The 15,973-nt window shown below is 42.6% G+C and overlaps 1 protein-coding gene across 2 annotated transcripts in view; it reads left to right on the forward strand.

The window, feature by feature from the left end:
• Positions 1 to 15,973, forward strand: part of rhbdl3 (rhomboid, veinlet-like 3) — a 58,157-nt gene that overhangs the window by 22,407 nt on the left and 19,777 nt on the right. For both annotated transcript variants that reach the window (XM_084005906.1, XM_084005905.1), the window contains one exon: positions 13,261 to 13,419. In XM_084005906.1, the coding sequence (XP_083862032.1) occupies positions 13,261 to 13,419 (159 nt within the window). The remainder of the gene's footprint in view (positions 1 to 13,260; positions 13,420 to 15,973) is intronic.

Below are 15,973 nucleotides of genomic sequence, written 5' to 3' on the forward strand. Positions count from 1 at the left end.
AATATCAGTCACTTTTTTAAATCCACATGAACCACTCTTTACATCGTCATGAATTAGATCCAACAAACGGCACTTATTTAAAAAGAAGTATGTCACTTTTATAGCTATTTTTTATAGCATTTAAAAGGCTGTTTTTAAACAGAGTCTGGCGCAGTTCTCGCTCTGTATAAAACACCAGGGCTACGTTACATCACCTCCAGCAAAAACAGCATCATCAATCATCACAGAATATGAATACCAGCTCAGCTACAAATGCAAAAAGACAAATCCGCCAGCAGGTTGACAGGTCATTCACTACCAGGTCTATTTGTAACCGATAGCGATAACGTTATCTTCACTTCACCTGTTGGTCATCTGCTCCGCTGTATGTTTGGAGAGGCTCCACCACACTGGCTGAAACACGAGAGCAGAGGATATAAATGGTGGTGTGTATTTATATCAGCGGTGCACGAATATAGGGGAAACACTGGCCATACCTTCGATCGCATGTTGACATGTTTCTGATGTTGCTTGCAGGTAAAGGTATGCCTTGTTTTCTCTGCTTCTAAGCCAAAGGCACATTTACTGCAACGCATTACAATTGGGCAGTTTTCCAAGTTTTTCGGTACCGGGTAGAATTGTCACAATGTGGACCAAAATGGTTGGTACTATTTTACGTAAGCCCACTTCATATTTTTGTTTTACAGGAAGTTAATTGGATTGTTTTATTTAAAAAAAACAAATAATTTCTTTAGTCATTTTTTGAATATTGTTAAATAGGTGCAAAATATGACGGGATCTAAATGGGTTAAAAGATGCTTTATCATCTCCACTTTAAAGATGACATTTTCAGACTCATACTTATATTTTGGGTTTACTAGACAATGTTGATGTGCTGATTATACCTCTATTCCCCCTCTGTCTGAACATAATTTGCGTTGCTAATTACACTGTTTGCAGTACTTTCACAGACACCATATTTGTTTGTTATGTACAGGATTATTTTTGAGTCATCTTTTTCAAAATCACCACTGTGTTAGAACTTTTATCTTCAACTGTGATTGGTAAAGAATCAATGGAGATTTAACCAATAAGGGTCAATAATACAGTTTTTTGTTGTTGTTGTTGTTGCTGATGCATTACACAGTAAGTGTTTGGACCAAAAATGGAAAACACCTCTAGAATGTGATGAAATCCATTGAAATAAGCTGCATATAACACAAAATCTTTGTGTTGAGAATGTGTCAGAGGATGTATATTTAAATCTGTGACCATCTACTCTATTGTGGTCAGAATTTCTAGTGTTTTCCACTTCCCCTCTTTCCCCTCCCAGCCTTCTCATTTAAAACATAACAAGCAACACTTCACAATTATCGCCTGCGAGTGATTAGTCCCAGTCTTTTGTCTCTCTTTCTCTTCCTGTGTCTCTTCACACTTCAGAGCAGAGCGGAGTCGGTTTGCTCCCTACAATAATAATCTCTTTGCACAATAAGCCAGGAAATAACAAGTTCAAGTGTGCAGCCTTCGCAACACTTGCCCCCTCAGTCGTTCACTGGAGGTCCCCTGAGGGGGAAAACGCCGCTCGTATTCAAACATGAGTAACGAGGGAAAGAAAGGCGAGTGGGTGAGGAATTGTGGAGGAGCTGCTGTTTAATGAAAGAGGGTTATAATAGAGTGCTGTGCTGGGACAAGTGAAGTCCTCGCTCAGCTTGTTGATCTTGCTGATGTATGCTATGTCAGATTGTTGCTTAATTGACTCGGGTTGTGCCCAGCTGAAGGTTATCCTATCAAAGTCATTTCACCTGTCAGCAACTCACTTTATTTCTGTCCTGCAAGCTATGCTGATTTAGTTCAGCAAAGTCTGGGTATTTCTTTAAATACCGTTAAAGCACACACTGTAGGGGTCTTTATGTTATTATATGACTGAGTCAGCCCTGGCCAATTTGGTGCCCTGGTCAAGATCTAGCTGGTTCCCCTTGCATCGCAGCTAATTATTAATGATGTTGTTGTGGGCTTCTTTTGTAATATTCTGAAATTATTGTTTTTTTACTTCCCACATTTGGGACAGCCCTATGGGTCGTGACTCAACCCGCCAGACTGTGTGTTACACAGAACCATCTGGGAAGCAGTTATTGGGAACTGGGCAGGCAACATATTCATACTGTTGGGAGGAGAGCGAAAACATCTTCTCCATGGAGAAAAGCCTTCTGTGCCGTTCTCTGCTCTTATTTCAATGAGGAAATGCTCTCCAGTTCTGATATAACTGATGCTATTGCAGCATCTACGCCAACCTCTCCAGGAGTTGTTGTTGTTGTTCAGTACAAGCCAGCTCACACTGACACTCATTCTTTTTCATAATGCTTTTAGATCCTTTTACTTTCCATTTTTCTAGCTATTTCCCACCTGTCTGCTGTCGACTCACCCCATCTCTTCCTCTGTCCTCCCTCCAGTCCTCTCTTACTCGTCAGTGGTCTCCCCGAAATAAGCTGTTGTTAATGGCAGCATTAATGGGCACTGCTGTGGCATTTTGGGGGCTACTTAAAGTCTTGCTGGGGCATTAGTCATGTCTCCGGAGTGTGACGTGGGCAGAGCATTGGCGACATGACGTGCACGGCGAGCAGGTATTTATGCGAGCCAGACGGCTGACCTTTCCCTGCAGAATCCTCCACGACGGGAGAGGTGATGTCTGGGTAATTAATGGTGTGAAACCTCGATGGCTCGTCACATGTGACACCGGGGGGGAAGCCTAGGAAGAGCAGGGAGGTATTCGGATCTGCCCATCTGTCTTTTTCCCCCGGTGAAAATTTGTTCCCATTTGTTCATCAAAGCATCCAAAGTTAATTTTGGATGCTTTGATGATAATGACATATAAGAATGGAAGGAGAATCTGACTGACAGCCGAACTGAAGAGTGTCACACGAATCAACTGGAGCTCATTGTTTTTTGTCCGAGCAGGTGAAGGTGTTGTCCTCTGAGATTTGAAGGAGAGCTAACGCACATGGAGCACAGTTAGAGGCACCATTTCCCCCTTGACTTCATATTCGTAGACGCTGCAGCATTCCTGCATCTTCACTTCTCCTCCACTGAACAGGGCTGCTTTTGTCTGGGTAACTCTGAATTCTTTCTCTGTCAGAGAACAATGAAACAACCACTGGCTACCGGCTGGTACTCCGTCAGCATCAGTGCCTGGCCGAGCCGGGAGTTGTCGGATCAAACACAGACCGTGGTGGAAATTACACTTGTGTCAGAACGTCCTCCGTCAGCGCGTCTCCTCATTCTTACAAACTGCACTTACCACTGTGTCACTGTGTGCATTTGTGTTTCCCCTTCAGTTTATACTAGTTGCTTTTAATAAATATGATTGTAAATTATCTGTACTGCACTTAAACATTTCACTGTGACATTTATTTCTTTCTGTTTCCATATGAATGAGAATATTCTGGTTCGATTTTGGCTTGTAAATGACATGAAGAAACAGGGAAACAGTAGTTCCTGCCTGCAGTAAACTAGAGATAAACGAGATGGAGAGGCGACAGCCATGTTAGCGTCTCGGCGAGGCTGTGCTCAGTGCTGCTTTAATGCCAATGTTTTTAGCAGGTATAATATCCACCATCTTTAGTTAGCATGCCGGCATTCCTCATCACTCAAAATATGTGCAACCAAGGCCGATGGCAATGTCGTCAACCCGCCAAAATATTATGTCATGTGTGCCATATAACCTAAGTAAAAAAAAAAGTAAAGAGGTCACTCAAGCTGCTCCTTGTTTCCCTGAAAACCACGAATGTCAGCGGCACTTTGACGATACGTACACAGTCCTGCTGGTGGCGCTAGATGAAATCTCATGAAGATCCCTCCTCAGGCCGCCACAGATATCTGTACCGAATTTGCATCCATCATGTCTGATTGCCCCACTGTCTTGACTGTGATCGTTGTCAGCTGTCAGTCTGTTTGGCTTTTCACCTCTCAGTCACAGCCCCACCCCTCCCATTCATAGCCGCCGCCCGCCGACAAGCTGTCGACTCCACTCAACCTGAACCGTCTCCTAACTGAGACCTATAGTGTGGGCTCCTCCACAAGAGAGAGAGACGGAGGCTAGAAAGAGATCACACAGGAAACCCCCTCTGGTGTTAAGGTCACGCTCTGAGAAGCCTGATTAACCTGAGGAGGTGAGCGTGTTTCCATTGTACCTGCTATGTCGGGGTGTGTGTAAGTGTGTGTGAGGGATGGCCGGTGAAGGAGGTGCCCCCGGTCTCGCCTGTCCTCCCTGGTGCTTCTGTGTAATTAGTGGGGAGACTAACGAGCTTCTCCTGCTCTAACGAGGCTGACTTTTTATTAGAACTGCTAATTGCTCCATAACAAGGGAATACCGGCTTTGTGTTCAGGAAGCAGAGCAACTGTGTGTGTGTGAGAGTTGTGTATGAAACGTCTGCAGTGTCTGCTGCTGAGGCAATGTGTGGGTGTACCGTGGGGGTATAGCAGCTTTTTGTTGGCCCTTATCGTGTGCCAAAGCAGGAACATCACAGGCATCTCTCGTTTCTCAGTGGAGCCTGGCTTTCTAGCTAGCTAGCTCACTTAGCTACACTCCACGAACAAATGTTACGTTTTCTTACCTTATGTGTTTTATCCAGCGACTCTTTTTTTTTTGTCAGCCGTGGAGCAAAGAACGAGCGAGATTGGTTGTTCGTGGTCCGAAACACAGGCATCGTAGCTTCAGCATTCATTCTAGTATTTTCACCTTAAAATTATCTTTTAAATTGACAAACACCAAATGTGTAATTCATGGCACAATTCAAACTCACCATAGACTACTGTACATATTTCTCCCAAAATAAGGTCCCATGGGAAACAGTGGAGGGGGCGTGGTTTAGCCTCTCAATTTGCTACAGTCAGGAGCACACTGTGTCTGTATGTGTGTGTGTGTGTGTGTGTGTGTGTGTGTGTGTGTGTGTGTGTGTGTGTGTGTGTGTGTGTGTATCCTCATAGCTCTAACTAGGTAACCAGCGTGCTCAACTGCCTGCCACTGTTTCCTTAACCTGCCCTCCCCGAGTCACTAATGTCCCAATTGGATATGGATTTATTACTGCAGGGGACATTTGGCGATTGTAATGCTTCATATGCTACATATAAAAGGTGTGCTGAGCAGTGATTTTAATGCCATCTGGAGGTGACACATTTTTATTCATTAGAGTATTAATTATAGTCATAAATGCCTGCTGTTTTTTTTTAGCCCAAAATTTGAGTCATATCTGGACACGCGTTGCATTTTGAGAGGATTTATCCACGATTTTAATGCCAACAGCCTGCAGTCCAGTTGCAATGGGAAAAAAACCCATTACAAGAGTGAGACACTGCCAGCTCATTAAATGGGCTGTTATAATGTCAGCCACAGGTAATAAGTCAGTTTGCCGTCATGCAATGTAACAGGCAATACACTATCACCTATACAGTAGCAACCCTTTAAAGTAGAGGCGTGCAATTGTACAGGGATGAATTGATAGTTTAAAACAAAAAGGTCAACATGGAAAGTATCGAAAAGAGCCTCGATATGTCGATGAGTCAGTAGCTTGTTTTGTCTGTGTGTCAGCAGATCGAACAGGTAGCGGCTGTTTTTTTACTGGGACGTCCTTATAATAGCTCAGTAGTGCACGGTACTGTCTGACTCTGTGGGGGGATTGGGAGTAATTACACTGCTGGAAAGGCTACACTGACTTTGCCATACCAGTTATTTAACAAGAAGAAAGGCAATAATAATATACAGACATCTGATAATATAGTAATCTATTTTGAGCTTAATTCCCAAAATAACAGTGTGTAGCGTAAAGTATTTGAGTCGGGCACACCTTTGCAGAGTCATGCTTTCATGTTGACTGTGTATTTCAGACATGCGACTCAGTAACAGGGCTGCATGGTGGTGTAGTGGTAAGCACTGTCGCCAAATACAGGTTTGGTTAATTACTGATGATAAAGGTGTGTATGTGAGCTGTCTGTCTCTATGTCTACATGTCAGCCCTGTGCTAGACAGGCGACCTGGGATCGGCTCCAGCTCCCCCACACGACCCTTCACAGGATGAACTGTGATTATTATTAGTAAGTAACTATGGAGTTCTTCTCTGATTCTTGTTAATATCAAACAACATTGCCTAACAGTCCCCTGCATCTTAAAGCTTTCCCCTCACAAACAAATACAGTCTATGCTTGCACCGAAACACACACACACGGTCATACACAGAAAATACTTTCCTCGAATCACTCCTTTGTCCTCTGCCCCACTATTATTATGGTCATATCCTAGCTCAAGGGCTACCGGGGCTCCTGTTGCTTAGGTTACACGTTATTGCACCCTCAAGTCATTCCCATCATCACGCCTGTTGCCTTGCTGATTGGTCGTGCATGCTGCACCGCATCGTGATGATGCCTCAGGCGGCTGCAGTGCGTTGTATTAACGCGGCATGTTTATTGCTTCACAGGTCACACATGTTCGGGGTGCTGAATGACTTTACTGTATTGTATTATTTTCCTGTGTAAGATGAGATGACTTTGTGGGGGATTAAGACTTACGTTTCCTTCACTCTCAGAAGGAAGAGTGACAGGCAGCATGACTCACAGCAAGGGTCTTCATACCAGTTCAGAGCCAACAGTTTGTGATTACATGGTACAGTTTGAGCAGTGTTCCCGCATAGCTCCCAGGATGCATCCTGTCTGACATGTTGATGATGTTGTTATGAAAGGGTTTTTTTGTAACCTTTGTTGAATATGCAGTAGTTTATCATCAGCAATGTAGATAGTGCTCTGTTTTTACCCTTTTCTTAAAAAAAGAAAAAAAAAAACCTTGCTTGGAAGTACAACGGCGTATTAGGGCCACTATCAAAAAAAGAAAAAAAATGGAGCCGAGAGCAATATTCAGAGGGAAAAAAGTTGCAAATTTGCTAGTTTAAAGTGGCAAATTTGCTAGTTCATTACGGTGCTAACAACCGGCATTTGTGCTTGTCATATACTATATTGTCATCTTATGGGTGTTTGTTGATCGGGTGGTTCGGCTAAGCTAGCGGTAGGTCATAGAGGAAGTAAACACGTTGCTTGACCCGGATGTTTGCCGTTGCTACAACAACAAGTGAAAGCTACCGCTAGCATCTTAGCCCAACCACCCGATCAACAAACATCCATAAGATGACAATTTGGCCCATATAAAATTAACCAACAATAACCATTAACAGCCATCACCCTAAGAACCTTAGCAAAGTGTTGTCACACGTTGGGATGGATTAATTAGAAAAATAAATGCGAAATTCATGGGAAGTTAGCTAGCATAAATGCCGGTTGTTAGCATCATAATAAACTAGCAAATGTGCCACTTTAAAACTAGCAAATTTGCTAGTTTTAAAGTCGCAAATTTGTGACATTTTTCTCAGAATATTGCCCACCTCTTTCGGCTCCGTTTTTTTTTTTTTTTTTTCTACAGTGGTCCTAATACGCCGTCGTATGGAAGCATGTATGCATGAGGTTTTTATTTATATTATATACGTTTTTGAACTTATGAAAATGAGAGTAAAATTTTGTCCTATTTATATGATTATCACACGCTAACATTGACTACTTAAGCTCATGACAGACTCAGTGCTTGTGTGACGTAATAGATTTGACATTGGCCCCAGTTTGCTGTTAGCAAACCAGGAAGGGATTGAGTTACTCTCTGTCTCGCTTAATTCACTTTGGATTCTCTTCATTCATACAGGCAGCAGCTCATCTGCAGCTCAAACCTCCTGGACAGTGACCCACAGTAGTGCAGGTCAGAAGTCAGGGAAAGTGCCTGAGGTCACAGGGTCAGTCCAGAAGTTGATCACAAGGTCTAAGGTGGCCTCCTGCCAAGTCTTTCTCTCTTTCTTATTTTTAAGGAATATGATGATGATCTAACGAAGTTAAATATCTACAAATTCATTTTCATTCAATCATTGTCATTTAATTAGTTTTCCACTCAGTTGTATTGACTGTGTCACTCTTATTCATCCATATTTCCTATATTTATCCACATTTGAATAACTTGTTATTATGTTTGGTCATATCAATTAAAAAAAGCATTGGGCTGCATTGAGCATCGCTGATAGGAGGAGAGGATTTTGAGTAATGTGGTGCTTATCGAAACAATTTGATTGAACTTTTGTCCGAGCGCATTTTGCATTTTCATAACCATGTTATTGTTCCTGCTCCATAAGGCTTGTTTTGCAAACAGCAAAGGCAGCGTGATGTAAATCCCTCAGATTAAAATAATCGCACACACACACACACGCAAATCCTGGTGCAGACATAATACCACAAAACATTCACAGCCAATGAGCTTTCATATTGTGCAGCATGGTGTCAGTGCGGAGGAGAAAAACAGCAGAGGGTGGGGAGTAGGAAGCAAAGGAGGGCTGGTTTAGGCTGTGGGGTGGGGGTGGGGGGTGGGGGGGCACATTGAACACAATACAAGGCTTTTTGTCTTCGGCCTCATTTTCATAAAGCTGAATATTAAGGAACTAGAGGGTAGGCGGTTTGTAAGGGTCAGGGAGTTTTTCCAACTATTGAAATCTGCACAGAGAGCCTGGAGAAACGATGCAGCCTGGACAAACATAAAATATACAAAAGGCTACAGTGAAAAAAATATACACAAAACAACTTAAAATTTGATTTAATCTAGCCAGCGGGGTGACAGACTGAGCAATCGTTATGTTTAAAAGTAAGTGGATATCATACTTTATATATATACTTTAAAAAAAATCCCCTATTCTTACTGCTGTTGAAACTGCACCTCACAGGTTGATTACAGGATATTTATCTCAAGCTATTAAGACCCTTTTTTAAGAAATGTTCTTAGCCATCTATGGGAATAAATCTTTTTCAGTATATGAATATCACACAAAGCACATTGACAATTGGCATTTTTCACAATTCATCCAAACATTCTATCGATTCATTCAGATTTATTAACAGATAATTAAAACGTGTGTCAGTTTGAGTGTTCAGTTTGTGGTGAAGCTCGAGGAGTCTCATAGTGAGTTGGTCCTGTATCATATGATGTCCTTCTCTGCATGCACCTCTGGGTGCATCAGAAGGAAATGAACACTAATTGGAGTGAAGGGATTGGGTGAACCTTGCATGAAATTGCCATCGGAGGCCCATTGTTGCGAGCGTGTCCCTCTGCCGCTCCACCCCAGCAGCCAGCCTGTTGACTTCAGAGAGTGTTCAGTCCACTATGAAGCCTGCGGTGTCGCAAAAGTGGAGTGAGGGAGTGTTTGTGCAAGGAAATAATATACGGCTGCCTGCCTCTGGGAGTGACGGGGAAAGAGATAACGGGCAAATTTATTGAACTATTTATTTTTCTTCTGACAGAGACCGCATGTTAGCTATGGAGAGAGAAAGTGAAGGGAGAGCGTGGGTGGGGGTATGAATATAGGGTGAGGGGGTGTTGTGTATGTGGGGCGGGGCGAGGAGGGCGACTGGGGTTTTAGGGGTGCTTGAATGGGTGTGTATTTGAGAGAAAAAGATGGGGGAGGTGTGTATTGAGGGTCTTGGATTGGACTGTAATCCTTTAGTCCTGGTTAGAAATAACCCTGCGCAGTCTGGGACAAGCAATATGATAGACATACACACACATTGTTATTGTCACACATTGGTAGTGAGTGGTGAGACGCTTTGGCTGACGTTACTTCCATCATGATAAAATGGTCTCGGCAAAAACCGGCTGATTTGCTGCAAGAGAAGGTTGGTTCTTGTTAACATAAGTTTACATTTTATGCATAGTGTGTGTGTGTGTGTGTGTGTGTGTGTGTGTGTCTGTGTGTATGTGCGTGTGTGTGAGAGAGAGAGAGAGAGAGAGAGAGAGAGAGAGAGGTTTGATCAGATTCAGGAGTTCTTGTTTGTTTGCAGAAACATAATAATATGCAGTCATAGAAGAATGCTCTCTAGTTTAATAGGAATATGCAAATGGTTTATGCAAAGCCTCCTTCCTCCTCCTCTTCTCCTGTTGGATGCCATGTGGCAGATGGCACATTCGCTTGTCATAAGTGAACAGCTCATTTTTTGTTAAGGTTTGTGATCCCAGATCTGCCTTTTCTTACACAAACTCCTTATGCAATGCATACAATGATACAGCTCATCGGATGTTACTCACAATGCTGTCACACCTCCCAACACCAGATATGTAACTTCATCCAGATGCAATCTAGCTCAGAGGGAGTCAACGTAAAGTAATGCAGAAAAATATTTTAAATTCAAATTGTTACTTTGATTTTCCTCACTATGCATGAAGACTTATCTGTTGTTTTATTAACAATATTAGATTTTTTTATTATTAAAGTTCTGTTAGGTTTGGTTATGGGGTAAGTGAGTGTTCTAGTGCTTATTTTACTAATAAAATAGGTCTCAACACCCAAAACTCTTATCTCCATCCGGTTATCATCTAAACCAGTTGTTCCCAAAGACTTGGTCGGGAACCAGATGGGTCGCAGAAGATTTGATTTGGGTCACTAAATACATTTGCAGAATATCTTCAATTGTCTTTTATTTAACATTTTTATCGGCAGTACACCTTTGAGCCACACGAGGGAGCAGGAATGTTTGTATTGTTCCGTTAATTGCAGCCTGCTTATAGCATCAAATCTAATATGGGAAATTAAAAATAATTATCTAGCCTGTTAACTACGCCTAAATGTAGGCGTAGTTAACAGTATCTGACATGTGTATATCATTTCAATTGTGCATGCAAAAATGGTCAGGAACGTTCATTTCCGCACATATTCCCTCTTGAGTCATAGATGAGGCCCGTTGTGAAGATAACCTGACTCGTCAGGTTTGTTACACAGAACCGTCTAAAAGGCCTGTATTGGAACCTGTATGGAAAAAGGCCGGCACTTAAAAAAAAAAACGTGGCAAGTGATTGAATGAATCATCCATCAATCAAACTCTTGTCGTAGCCAGTCGGACGAGAAAAGCCTATTTGCTGTTTTTTGCTCTTCTATCATTGAAGAAATACATTGATGCTATTGCAGCATATGCTAACCTCTTCAGGAGCTGCTGTTTGTTTTTAGAACAGTCGCCTCTCCGAGTCATCCCACACACACCGAAGCCACGCCCACAGCTGCCAGTAGCTCCTCACAGGACACTGATTGGTCCGTACTCTGGCTTAGCGGACACAATCACATAACTGGAAGCCTGACGAGATGGATTTCCATGTGATATGTGTCATTGAGAGAAAAAAATGGGAAACATTGATCTTAACTGTTGGTTGCAATGACCTTTGTTAGATAATTATATATTATTTATATGGGGGGTTTAGCTCAGGAGGTAGAGCGGGTTGGCTGGCAACCGCAAGATTGCCAGTTCGATCCCCGGCTCCTCCTAGCTGAGTGCCTGGTGTCCCTGAGCAAGACACCTCACCCTAATTGCTCCTGATGAGCTGGTTGTCGCCCTGCGTGGTTGACTCTGCCGTCAGTGTGTGAATGTGTGTATGAATGGGTGAATGTCAGTCATTGTTGTAAAGCGCTTTGGACAAAAGCGCTATATAAATGAGGCCATTTTATAATTAAACATGCCAAACACAGAACATATGTAATAATGTCCATCAACCACAGATTTCTGTTCACATCTGCATCACAAATCTCATCATGGTAAGGCGCAGCACTTTTTGTTTTAGTTTTTGGCGTCACACTCTTCTCGTCGTGCCTTCTTGTACTTGCTGTCGGCTCCAAGATCAAGATTGATGGGCGTGTCACAAGGATGCTTTTGGAGATAATCCTCTCATCACACATCACTCAATAATCTGCAGCCACACGAGCTGCATAGAATATTTTTTTTTACGCCAAGTGTGAAGGACTATAACTGCCAGATCTCAAAGATGACATTGAATGAAAAAGGAAGACTGGAGCCTGAACAGCCCAAAAAAAGCACTGTTAGGTAACATGGAGAAAAACAACACAAGGCACAGCCAAAACCTCTTCTCTCCGTTGTCACTTGTCGGCCTGCCAGCCTGGCTTTACTCAGCGTCCACCAACGCCGGCGTATGGCAAACACACACACACACACACACACACACACACACACACACACACACACACACACATGCATGCACATTCTGGTTCAGGGGTGTTGGAATCTGGCAGGCGGCTCATAATGTCTGAATGTCACATCTTTATGCATGATTGCTCTGTATCTACACACACAGGCATGGTTACACTTGCAAACGCACAAGTGCAAATATCCGGATAGAAAGAACTACACGTGCATACGCACTCGTGCACATGGAGAAGTAGCAGCTGTCTTCTGCCTGCATCCGCAAACAATCTGACATTCAAATCAAACACTCAAGTCCTTGATATGTATTCCAGGCCAGTTTGTCCTCAGTTGAGCAGACAAATACCGTCACACAGCTGCAGCCTTTATTTTCTTCTGTTTCATCCTTGTTTCAGGGGGATCAAGAACAGCTTGACTTTTAGGAATCCAGGCAAAATGACTGGCACTCTGTTCCGTTAGAAACAGCTGTAATAAGTGTCTTTGCTCACTTCTCTGCAATCTGTAAGCCTCCGTTATAGCTTTAAGCTCTCTTAGATATAGTTTGCATCATGAAACACAAACAAAATGTACAGTTTTTCTTTTTTTATGAGTCAATTTCCAAGAGGTGGTTTCGATCTGAACTGCCACTTAAGATTTGAAGCCCTGAGCTATTAAGTGCAAAAGAAAGAAAAGAGTGCGCGGGACCGAGCTGTTGGGGGGAACAAAAGTGGAGAAAAGTGCACAAATCTTTTTGCATTCAAGTGCTGAAGTATCATTGCTCTAAAGGTCTTTTGAGGTTCCAGCTTTTTAAAATATCTTTGGGTTTTTCAGAATATGTGCTGTTTTACAGATGCATTTGAATGCCTCCTCTGTTCTGGCTGTGAATAGGCAGAAAATGGCCTGTGGTTAAATGAGGCGCTCAGTGTAATTTCAAAGCGAAATCCAAAGCTGTTAAAAGTTGCTGCTGCGTCTCAACAGTTGGGGCCTTTTTGGAGCAATTAGGGCTCATTTATAAGATGCTCAAACTGTGACTAATCCACTGCTGATGGTTTTGATCTTTTGATGTTTTGCTACACTGAAAATGACTCACTGGCGGGGGGATATTGACCACTTGTGAACTTCTCACATGTTTATTTGAATCTGGCGCTTATTTGATATACTGCATGTGCCTGTGATCTGTGGAGAGATGTATGTGTGTGTGTTTTCTTCTGTTTACGCTCCTGTATTCATTTCGGCATGGTTTGTGTTCATTTCCAGTACGACCCGGAGAATTCAGGCTTCATCAGTACGGAGCGCTTCAGGGACCTGCTGGCGACCCACGGCTCTGAGCTTGACCCCCACAAACTGGAGGTCCTGTTGGCCCTCGCTGATGGCAACGCCGACGGGAAGATCTGCTACCAAGACTTTGTCAACCTGGTGAGATGTTTTAACCTGCTTATAGGTTTGTAGTCACTTACAGCCGTGTTCAGATCAAATCCATGGTTTATTGGCTCCTCTGTCCTTACATCTACGTTTAGATTTTTATTTTAATGAGTGTAGATATGTTCTTGCATGGTGTGGTTTTAATGCCAGAGTCAAATGATTTGACTGAATAAAAAAAAAGACTGGACTTTGGACCTTTTGACTTTGACAGACAGGTAACCTGTCTATCACAGGGCTGACATGTAGAGACAGACAGGTAACCAGTCTATCACAGGGCTGACATGTAGAGACAGACAGGTAACCTGTCTATCACAGGGCTGACATGTAGAGACAGACAGGTAACCAGTCTATCACAGGGCTGACATGTAGAGACAGACAGGTAACCAGTCTACCACAGGGCTGACATGTAGAGACAGACAGGTAACCAGTCTACCACAGTATGTAGAGACAGAAAACCATTTACACTCACATTCACACTTATGGGACATTTAGAGTCATCAATGAACCCCCATCCTGCATGTCTTTGGACTGTGGGAGGAAGCCAGAGAACCTGGAGAGAACCCACGCTTACACGGGGAGAACATGCAAACTCCACACAGAAGGAACCCGAACTCGAACCGGGACTCGAACCCCTACTACATCACCGTGAAGCTCATCCTCCACAAGCCTCAAAAGTTAAATATTACGCTGTAAAAAAGTGTGCATCAGATCAATATATATATACTTCAAATCAGTCCGTCAGCAGCTAATCATGTTTCGCAAGCAGGAGGAAAACTTGAGACGAGGCATTGCAGACCTGCAAAGTGATACCTTATTATTACGTTCTACCGTTAAGACTCTGCTGTGATCAACAGAAAATGGACAAAAGGTTCAGAAATGACGAATAAATGTTACTGTGACAAAACCCGCCAAGAAACACCTGATCATCTCCCCTTTACTTTACTGTTCTAACGTAGATTTGTATGTAATACATTTATTATTTCTGTAAATTCCTTACACTAACTTTACTTAAAACAAATTTAAACTAGCATTTATTCAAGGGCCCGTAATGACTTGTTTAAGACTGGAAAACACCGGGTCTAGGATTTTGTCTTGACTTGGTTGTTGACTCAGGACATCATAGCCAAGAACCAAGACGTGTTTGTAAAACAATGTTTGTGTCGCACCTCTGGAAATACTCCACTGTCTACATTATCTGCAACCAGTTTTACTTTTTCACATCCAGCTTTGAAAGCTATATTCCGAGATCACCTTAGCTGCAAAGTTGGAGAGTCTTCCTTTAAGGACACGAGTCTCGGTCTGGTGATAAATCCCCCCTCTTGACGCTCACCTTGCCCCACTTTCAGTTTCACCTTCAAACTGCAGCCCGCTGCTGTTTGTCCGAGCTCTCACTCAAGCACCTCCAGCTGTGCACCTCGCTGCCTCACAACCTTCCCATTTTCACTTTTCTGCTGTCTTGCTGCCGTTCCTCATGGAGGGCTGGGCAGCTGACCCGGGACAGTGTGGGGAGGACTCAGAGTGGGGAGGACTTGCGTGGCACACATTACACACCAACTACTGGGTGGCAGTGGGGGTGTGTGCGTCTGTAGAGACTGCAGGGCATTCATTGTTGTCTGTGAGTGTGAGTTTGTCCATCTCTCCCTGTCTCTCTTGTGTATTGTCTGATACAGTGGGTGAGGAATGAGCCCCTTAGGAAAAATGTCAAAAGGGCTTTTTTGCTGCTGTTTTCCAATTGGTGCATTTGTGTCATGTGGCGGACTGTGGGTTGTGGCGTGTAAAAGGAAGTGGGACAAAGAGAAATGGGGTGCCGGCGACTGTGTACATTCATTTTTTTTTTCTTAGTCGCTATTGTGTCCACCCTCAAAGAGGGAGGGCATAAAGAAAGAAAGCAGTGAAATGTATTCATCATTATGGTAATATACTGTGCAATGAACGAATAAGTGCTGAAATAATTCCTTTTATTAGTTAGATTAATCGATAACTAAATAATTTATCAAAAAAATGCTAATTATTTGCTTGTTCCAGTGACTTCAATGTGAGGATAAGCTGTTTTTTCCCCTATTTTGTGATGGTAAAAAATAATATGTGCGGATTTTATGGTAATAAATAATGTTCTGATAAGACGAGTCGATTAATCAGTTGATCCTTGGAAAGTTGATGGCTGCTTTGATCATTTTTGAATTGGTGATTACTTACTGGACATTTGCTGGTTGCTGCTTCTCAAATGTGAGGATAAGCTGCTTTTTTCTTTTTAAAACATTGTTTATCTAATCATTTTAGGTTTTTCCAAGACAGACAAAACCAAATGATTTTTTACTTTCTAAAATGTTATGGCCCAAACAAGAAGAAAAATGGAATAAGGACTAGATTACTAGATTACATTACCTGAGTATTAAAATGAAAGATAACAGCAAACAAACAATAATAACCGAGGTTCAGACAGTGAAAGTTAAGTGACCATCGCTGTTTCAGGAGCCACTTATTCAAGGCTAAATGTTCAGTGTTACCTACCAGCATTTCTGCATGTGTCCCTTCTGTGAAGAGCTTT

Source organism: Eutrigla gurnardus (assembly GCF_963514095.1).
Source record: "Eutrigla gurnardus genome assembly, chromosome: 3".
NCBI lineage: Eukaryota > Metazoa > Chordata > Actinopteri > Perciformes > Triglidae > Eutrigla > Eutrigla gurnardus.